Source organism: Diaphorina citri, unplaced genomic scaffold (assembly GCF_000475195.1).
Source record: "Diaphorina citri unplaced genomic scaffold, Diaci psyllid genome assembly version 1.1 scaffold1505, whole genome shotgun sequence".
NCBI classification, from domain to species: Eukaryota; Metazoa; Arthropoda; class Insecta; order Hemiptera; family Psyllidae; genus Diaphorina; species Diaphorina citri.
The window spans coordinates 67,077-76,664 of record NW_007378931.1 but is presented as its reverse complement, the minus strand read 5'-3'; the positions used below and the strand labels follow the sequence as shown (position 1 = coordinate 76,664).

The 9,588-nt window shown below is 40.4% G+C and overlaps 1 protein-coding gene across 1 annotated transcript in view; it reads right to left on the bottom strand.

The window, feature by feature from the left end:
- Positions 1 to 29: 29 nt before the first annotated feature.
- The window catches only part of LOC103516196 (locomotion-related protein Hikaru genki-like), a gene marked incomplete at its 3' end in the record, with an annotated part of 29,276 nt that continues 19,717 nt past the window's right edge, over positions 30 to 9,588 (bottom strand). The window contains exons 4-6 of the mRNA XM_026828658.1: positions 8,047 to 8,193; positions 4,786 to 4,899; positions 30 to 109 (exon numbers count right to left, since the gene is read on the bottom strand). Of these exons, the coding sequence (XP_026684459.1) occupies positions 30 to 109; positions 4,786 to 4,899; positions 8,047 to 8,193 (341 nt within the window). The remainder of the gene's footprint in view (positions 110 to 4,785; positions 4,900 to 8,046; positions 8,194 to 9,588) is intronic.

Sequence of the window (9,588 nt, the reverse complement as noted above, 5' to 3'; positions counted from 1 at the left end):
TGCCCCCGGTAGGTGTTGTTCTGCTCCACCAGAGTGAGGTAGGGGTTCTCTACGACTATCTTCGGACAGATGATTTGCTGACACGTGGGCACTTCGCCGGACCATTGCCCTGGAAAAGGGGGGGAAAGAGTGATTCACAGTTACTTGATTGTTCTCTGGATTGAGTGAGAAAGAACAGGGAATTTCTTGCCCAAAGTTGAAGTAATCGCTGGTAGGAGAGCGAGAGAGATTAGAGAGAGAGAGAGAGAGAGAGAGAGAGAGAGAGAGAGAGACCAAATAGACGAGTTGGCTTACTTCTCACTTGTATTATTTCTCATCTGCGATTTGAACCGAGGGGTAAATTTCCCCCGGTCTACCTCAAACATTTGTAGGTAATTTGTAAATGTGTATGTATGTACTTGGATTTTTTATTTCTTTATTTACAAAATTTTACAAAAATATAAATCATCAAAAATATCGTTTTAAATTTTTGGAACTGCCAAATGGGTTTTTCTTTTCGAGGGAAATGATATTCAAGAAGGGGCGTTATGATGAGGCAGAAGTGTCTAACGCAAGTACTTTATGGTACCTATCCCAGCTTTTCCTTCGGGAAAGTACCTAATAATAACAATGGAATAGTAGAAAATAGAATAAGTAAACCTTTATCTTGCTGGTAGACGTAAGGTATTTGCTCACAATAACAATAGTGCTAAAATTAGTTACAGCTACTGCTCGCATAGGACTGAAAAGCCCCTTTACTCCAGCTACTATTGTTGTGGTCAAATTCTCAAATCATATTGAGGTTAAAATTCCATACCTCGGTTGGAATTGAACCCACGTCCTCCTGTTTACCAGGCGAGCTTCTTGACGACTACACCACCAAGGCAGGTTAAAAGGTAGAGGGTATGGCATATAGGTACCTACTTATAAGGGTGAAAAGTGGCTTTGGCTTTAATCGAACTAGGAACTAGCCTCTCAAGAGATGTAGGTATCTTGTAATCTTGTACAACAGACAAGACATTCCATTTTAATACAAAACTTTACCCTCGCTTCCTGCTGTCAATTATGAATAAAATAACTAGGTAGGTATGTTTCTATTTGAATTTTTGAATGTATCCAAGGATACCTACATAATACATACATAATTATGTAGGTATGCACTATGCAGACATGTGCAGGTACTTTGAGGTTTTTATTGAGAAGCTAAAAGCTTCATTTCCAGGAAAACAAAAGCCATTAATTTCTACCTTCCTTCTTATCTTTCTCATTTGCCTTCTTCTTCTTCTTTCTCTTCTTCTTCATCATAATCATCTTCTTCTTCCTCTCCTTCTTCCTCTTCTTCTTCTTTGTCTCCTTCTTTTTTCCAACCGTTAGCCCTATCTAGTTTCAGGCAATCAAAGATCTACCAACTGTCAGTTTGATCGACACTTAAAAAAAAAAAAAAAAAAAAAAAAAAAAAAAAAAAAAATGGCTCTCCAAGGAGTGTCCAAACATAGTTGACCGGCCGTTCGATTGATATCAATCGACGAGGAGACTCCATGTTGTCGAGGCAGTGTGGACAGTTCAGTCGACATTGATCGGTGGACGGTCGACTATCTGTTGACACACCTTCAAGCTGCACTGAAGCATCAATTCCATACATCTTTTCTGGTTTTCCAACATTTGTTTCAGTCTAACTTTGAGGGAGAGAATTTTTCTTTTCAAGTGGGGTGTGTATCCGCCGTATGAAGGGACTAAAGACGATCAAAATAAAAGAAAGCTATGAAAAATCTCCTGACGAAAGTAAAGATGCAGATGCGAAAGAGATTAAAACAAATTTTCGCAAATAAAAAGTAACGTCTATATTTTAAATAATAATAAAAAAAAAATCCTCCTCTTCCTTCTACATTCTTTAAGTCCCCTTCCTTCTGTCCCCTTTTTACCACCTCTTCTTTAACTTTTCACTATCCCTTCTTTCTATACCATTTCAACACTCCTTCCTTCTACCCTCTTCTAATTCAAATCCCTTCTATCACCCTTTCCTTTCACCATCCCTTCTTTCTATAGCATTTTTACCCTCTTCCTTATCCCCCTTCATCTCCCTGCACCCCCATTCCTCTTCCCCCTTTGCCTTCCTGTTTATTTAGTTATTTCCTTATACCTTCCTTCTGTCCCTCAGGTTCCCTTCTCCTTTATTCGATTCCTTTCAAACGTCAAAGACACTTTTGTTGGAGATATGTGATAAATCCAACAAAAGATATTGCTATTTATCCTCAAGTAGGTATTGGGAGTTTTGGTGGAGATCTAAGTGGGTTTGATAAGTAGGTAGGTATAGGTATTACCTAAGCAGCTACCTACATATGTAAATATGTATGCATCTACTTAAGTACCTACTTTTTTACGAACCTATAATACTTACGTACCCTTTAGAATTTAGATAATTGTTACAAGGACATCAGCAGACCCCATTTTCTCGCAGAATAGCAAAAACATAGGTATGTATATGTACCAAGTTCAAACTGCTCGAATTAAGTTCCTTTATTCCCGTAGTCCAGACAAAGTCTTATGCACCTAGGTACATATCTCTACAAGTCTGCACCATCACTCTAACATCCAAGGATCAAAAGGACAATCCCCGTGAAATTTTTACCTACCCAATAGTCCTTTCCTTTCTATAATGAATTTGGCCTACGGTACGTATAGGTACCGCCCACCTAATATTTATTGCATGTCTCTACTGTAGGTATGGTAACCTACCTAGATACCTTATCCATCTTTTTCTGGCGCACCCTGTATATTGCTCTGTTGAAAGAAAATTCATGACGACATAAATTCACCAACAAACATTGTGCAATTTTCCCCTACGTACCTACGTACATTGTGTTTTGTTGTCTACCTACTTGTAACTCGTAACTTGTGCATTCTGTATCAAGCTGCCAAGAGTTGTAGGAATATTTTAAAAAGCTCCTATATACCTGCCTGCTCCATGTACCTACCTATTAAAGCTTAAGGCAGCCTAGTTAGCTGGGCTGGCCTAGGCTTGAAATATTTGCGGTGCCCACACAGCTTGGAAAAATAATAAATTAATAAAAATATGCTGTTTTCCATGGAATTCATCAAGAGGAAAACCTCCCTAATGTGGACAGCCCAGAAAAACTCCAAGGATTGGGTGGTGAAACGTTAAAAGTCTCCACCTTGTCCGGGGTTCGAACCCACACCCTTCAACTCTCCAGTCGAGTTTCTGTCGTTTGTCCGTCATCAGCTGTTTCATCCTTTCATCAGATGTTTCAAATCCTTTTCCGAAAATTCTCTTATCCGATATTCAAATATGCATTAGGAAACGATAGCTGGAAACTATAGGGTGGGGGGTGAAAGTTTCAAAACATTGGAACCCTTCTCCCTCCCCTCTTCTCTTTCTCCCCTCCCTCTCTCTCTTTTCTGTGGATGTATAATAAAATATAAATTATGGAAAAATGACATCTTGGAAATTGAACGATATCGGAGAGAGAGAGAAATAGAAAACAGAAAGAGATAGAGTTAGGGAGAGTTAAGAAGGGAGAGAGAGAGAGAGAAAGAAAGAGAGAGAGAGGGAGGGAGAGAGAGAGAAAGAAAGAGAGAGAGGGAGAGGGAGAAAGAGGGAGGGAGGGAGGGAGAGCAAGAGAGAGAGGGAGAGAGAGAGAGATGTGGCTAGGGAGTGATATAATGGAGATAAAGTTGGAAGAAAGAGAGAGAATAACTGTGGACAGGGAGAGAAGATAGTGAGAGAAAGAGACAAAAAAGGGAGAGGAAGACAGAGAATAACAGAAAGGGAGATAGGAGATAGACCAGAGAGAGAGAGAGAGAGCTTGAGAAAAGGGGAAAGGAGGAAGGGAAAAAGGAGGGACAGAATTCTGGGGGGGGACAGTTTTTTTTTTTTTTTTTTTTTTTTTTTTTTTTTTTTTTTTGGCATTGATTTGGCAAGCCTCGACCATTCAGTCAGTCATGTTGTTTGCTCTCCACTTTGTCATTCTATCATTCCACTAGACTTGACTAGACCACTAATGTACCTATTGGCCATCTAAACCACTCTACTATACCTAGGTTGGAGAAAGAAAAATGAATCGACTCCGGGACTCCATTAAAAGTGGAAAATAACCTCGAGAGGAAGAGAAATACCGAGAAAGAGGCCAAGGGAAGGGAAACATTTTCACGAAATTAAATTTGAAATGCAATTCAAGGAAGGAGATGAAAAAGAAGAAGAAGGAGAACGAAGAAGAAGAAGAAGAAGGAGGAGGAGGACGGAGGAGAAAAAGACGAAGGCGAAGAAGATGAAGAAGGCGAAGGAGAAGAAGAAGAAGAAGAAGAAAGAAGAAGCACAGGAGGAGGACGAAGAAGCGGAAGGAGGAGGAGAAGTAGAAGCAGGAGAAAAAAAGAAAATAAAACGCGTGAGAAAAGAGTGAAAAGACAAATGAGCCCGGGCGGAATAAATCTCCGTCGAAAAAAAAGAAAAAAAAATCCGCATGGGGTGACAAAGAGCTGAAAATCGAATTCAATTTGCCATTTACCATTACGGCACACCGCAAGATTTACATTTATCTGGGAAAAGACGTTTTCCTTTCCCAAAATATGTTGCAATATTCAATTTGAAGAACGTTTTGGGATTGGGACACACATTTTCCAAAATAAATTTGTGTGGAAGGGATAATAAACGTTAGATTTATCAAAATGAACAGAAGAAATTTTTCTCAAATAAAGACAAGGTAAGTAAATAAGGAAATACGTCTAAAGCTGGAACTCATTTTGGAAAATTAGTAGAAAAAAAGGAAGGTCAGAAAAGTCTATTCTTACCATTACACTCTGGAATGGCGCCGGACCAGGATCCATTCTTCTGGCACACAATATCAGGTGGCCCCTTGAGCTGATAGCCCCAGGAGCACTGGAAGATGGCGGGGGGACAGAAATCTAGAGGGGAAGAAAGATAAGTTCGAAAAAATATATATTGATATCCAAGAACACCAGATGTGACTTGAAGTCCCGGAGATTATTCGGGAAAAGTTGGAAAAAGTTAGTACAGGGTTAGGGAAGAAGTTAGGACAAGACTGGGGATTCTGGGGAAAGTTAGGACAGGACTGGCGAAAGTTAGAGGACAGGAAAGTTAGACAGGACTTTCCCCTGGACAGTAGAGAGTGGATGTTATACTTTCTAATGCCACTTTGTGTTTGCCAATCATATTCAAATTAGACTCAACGCTCCAGTTTTGTCTACAGGGTGTGCCTTGGCCTTGTGATCTACGGGGTGGTACAGGTGTCAAGTCATGTCAAATGATAAGAAGAAAACATAGTAGGTAGGTACCAATTTTGTTTGAAGGTATAGGGATGGGTATAGGTAAAGATGTTTGATAGAGGGAACTGTAACTGCTAGGGTCTTATCATCCCGAGACCGAAGAGAGAAAGAAGACAGGATAGGAGAAAGCCAGCCGTTCCGAGAACGAACATTATCCGTTCAGTATGAAATCCGCCCCGGGTGGGAATCGAACCCGCGACCTAGCGCTCACAAGGCAAACATCTCTACCCACCAAGCTAGCTAGGCTGGCTTAAATGTTTCTTTTTTATGAGACATAATTGTCTACAATTGTGGCGACTAAGGAGGGGTTCAGTTTATGTAGTTTTATTAAATTAAATTGTAAACTCAATTAATAAATGATTAGTAAATTATCTCTTACCCTCATAAACCGTCAGACTGATGAATAAAAAGCTGCAACACAGACCATGAAGTTACGTACATACATTTTTCATTCCAGTACTTCCAATACTTGATTATATTCTTCTGTTTTGATATATTCATTCAATAGTGGTACAAGGCATCTTTTTATCAAAATTTTTGGAATTTGAGTAAGTGTAATTGGTAATATATTTAAAAGCTTGTTTACAATTCGCGTCACACCATTGTTTACAATCCCCGCCACAATCTGGCTTCCCCTGACACCAAGACATAACTTCTAGTTTTGAATTTCCCGCCACATAAAAACGTCACGACAGAGAACACGAAGGCAGTGGCGGGGCGTGAGATTTTTTGAGAGGAAGCTATAAAACCCGTATAGGGGGTCAACTGGATTGGAACACATCACACTCCTTGAGGCACACTCCATTGACTTCATTTGTAAAGGGTCTAGGTTTATCTTGTCCTTGGGATCAATTTTACTTGAAGAAAGCGTTTACGATTGGCTGGTGGGTTTAAAATCCAGGTTGAAAAATAACTGAATTTTACTGAATCTCTGGCGCATATCCTCTATCAACCCTGCAGACGGGAGGGCCCTAGGCATTTAGGGGCCCCTGTCTATAATTAGGAGCATCCCGCAACCTTCGTCAATCCACAATTGAACCAAGGGGCTCTCAGGCGAAACCTTGCGGGGGCATTAAAAAAAAAGGCCTTCCACAGTAGGTAGGTAGGGGTTTTTTCCACAGTCGCAGTAGGTAACTAGGTACCGGTTTTTTCCACAGTCTGGCAGATGAGTTTCCCTAGCTTTCATAAAGGAACCGCCACTGCACAAAAGATAGTTGAATTATGTTTTGGAAAATGTTGAAAGCCAAGCTCGAGACATTAACATAAAACAAAAGCCCATAACGGCTCTTTTCCGTCTGCCTGGTTGAGTTGTAGATACCGAGGTGGAAATCGTCGCTGAGGAGGAAAAATCGGGAAATTTTGTCTTTGAAAACGGGGAAAACTGCGAAGATTTGTAACTTTAGCCTGCTTATTAGCTAGTTCAGTTGAAAGATAGCGCACCTGTATTGTAAGTGCCGACCAGTTTGACTTCCGACCTTGGCGAACGTTATCCGAAACAGATGAAGTTGTGCTAGCCTAGTTACCTTGGAGCGTTCTCAGTAAATTCTCGACAAATTTCGCCCTTTCAGAGATGATAGTTTAATAGGACCTCCCCCCTTCCCTCTCTCTCTCTCTCGTCATTGTATGGGTGAATAGGGCCAGGAGACAGAAAGAGGAGGGGCAGAAAGGGAAGGGGGGGAGAGTAGGAGAGGAATATAAGGGACGGACTATTGTATTCGCTTCGGTGTCGTCTGTGTGTCTGTCAGTCTGTCTGTCTGTCTGTCTGTCTGTCTGTCTGTTCCTCTGTTCCCATAGAAGGACTTATCCAAACCTGGTCGACCTATATATCAAATTAAAGGTCTTTTTATCAGGATCACGAAAATGGTGGTGCAAATTTTGTCCACAAGTTTACGTCTTCCATCATGGTTTACTTTCCGCTATAAAAGGGACAAACTTATAAATCAACGCTATTCTTTCTCGTCGGATGGATATATCTGAATAAAAGCTAAAGTATGGACCAATAAATTGTACACTGTAAGACAGTGGTGTGGGGGATGGGACAGTATGGGGGGAAGAAGAAAAAGGACTGATGAGAGGGTGTCCGATATTCGAAATACGATTTTGTAAGGCACTGATTATGAATTGTTTTTTTATGTGTCAAAAACTAGAAATTCGTAAAGAATGAGTGTGAGAGTGAGCTATAAAAAAAGAACTAGGTACTCTTTTCAGAGGACTATGTATGTAGCTTCGGGTCTGATAGCGAGTTTTAATCTGGATTTAGGTAGGTACCGCTATAAATTTACGTATTACTGTTATAGTAGAGATTGCACTTAGAGTGTGTCCATGCATTAACACTGATTATTTTGTAAACTAGGTAACTGGATACTCGTTACCCGTATACCGTCTGACTCATATTTATAAAAATCCCTTTTGTATTTAGATACCAAAGTGCTGGACAGTTAATTAAAATTGATAAAATAAATAACCAGAAAAGTACTAGAACAAGACGGTACTTGTTCAGAAGTCACGTCAATACAAAACTGCTACAAAAAGGATCTGTCACAAATGAGCAATGAAAAGTGTTATAATAGGGTTAGGTTAAACACAAAAGGGAGCTTTCACAATTTGAGCAGTGACCAGTGTTATTAGAGGGTTAGGTTAAACACAAAAAGGATCTTTCACAATTCGAGCAGTGACTAGTGTTATTATAGTGTTAGGTTAAACACAATAAAAATTAGCATTCTTTTTCATTGACGTGGCTTCTGAATAATTACCAACAAGACTTACCGTTGGCCATACAAGTTATGTTGGCCGGGCCTTCCCGTATCGTACCGGCCGGGCATGTGAAGTGGGCCATCTGGCCTAACCTGTGGCCGTCTATTTTGGTTGAGAGCCTCTCATGAGATCTGAGTGATAGTCTGTCACAGTGCACAGCTGAGGAGAAAGAGCAGAAAAGAAGAAATGATACCTCTGTGAAGGAAACCCTTTGCGGCGCAGTGGTTACACCGTGAAACCATCATTTTGTAAGGTAAAATGTAAAACCGTCCACAAATAATGCGTGACTGAGTAATAAAATTAAATTCGGTACCTTCGGTGAGCAAGCCCTATATCAAAGGTGAGTCTAAACTACAGCTGACCCTCGATTGAAATCACCTGAAACTCATATAAAAGTAAGTACCTAGGCAAGATCAAAGGAATTTGTTTTTTTTTTTTGTTTTTTTTTTTTTTTTTTTTTTGTGGGCAACAAAGAGTCAATGAAACCTAAAGATATACCTAAATAATCTTTTCAGGTTCTGGAAAGTATACTCTGCCCGACTCGATTGTCATTAAAACAGTTACTTTCAAAGGGGGCGTCCCACCCGTTAACCGCGGCCTCCCCCCCCCCCAAACCCGATGCTGGATACGCCCATGATCCTAGTAATTCCCAAAATACATCTCTCGATGGCCCTCTGGGTAAATCGCAATTTTTAGTCCGTCCTTCCTTTATTATTACAATGTAAATGTAAATGCAGTTTTTTTGTGTTATTATGTCACAACTTTGGTGCTCACTGCAGCATTGTAGGATTTTCCCAATATCTCAATAATCCTAAAATCCAATGTTTACCTACCATGCTGGCACCGGTCGCTATGCGCATTTATATGTCATAGCTACTCATTTTCCTCACGAGGCTGAGTGGGCCCCGCAACAGCCAGTCACGGGATCAATCATTTGCATGATACAAATTTCTTGACCCCGCCGGGAATCGAACCCGGGTCTCCCGCGTGCAAGGCGAGTGCAGTGACCACTACGCCATGGGAGCTAATTACAAGTATTAGGTAGGTACATAGATATACATATTGTAATGGAGATTTTTTGCAACCAAAATTAGGGTCCCGAACTTTTTAACGTTGCATATTCGACGAAAGCTCGTTTCTGTGCACGTGCAGAATCCAATTAGCCTTAAAAAGTCCAATATTACATCACTATTTTAGAAATTAGAAATACAGACGTATGTATAATGGTAGTGGAGATGGTTATGGTAGTGGTTGTGGACATCACATATACAAAAACGAAAATCTCTTCATTTGTCCTTCGGTCATTGGGTCATTGAGCGTTTAAAATTTAGATCTCACATTTCACTTCGTTCGATCATTTGATTTCTGACTGATTTTGCCTCCGTGTTCTTAGGTACTGTTCACCATTGTACCCTGTGACATACTGCTCTCAGATGTTGTGATTTGCATAACGGAAAATTGAAACCCCACCAGCGCTTCCCGCCTTTCTTTCGTCATTCTGTTAATTAAATTTGCCCCCCCCCCCCCCCCCCCCCCTTTTTAACTCTCTCTTCT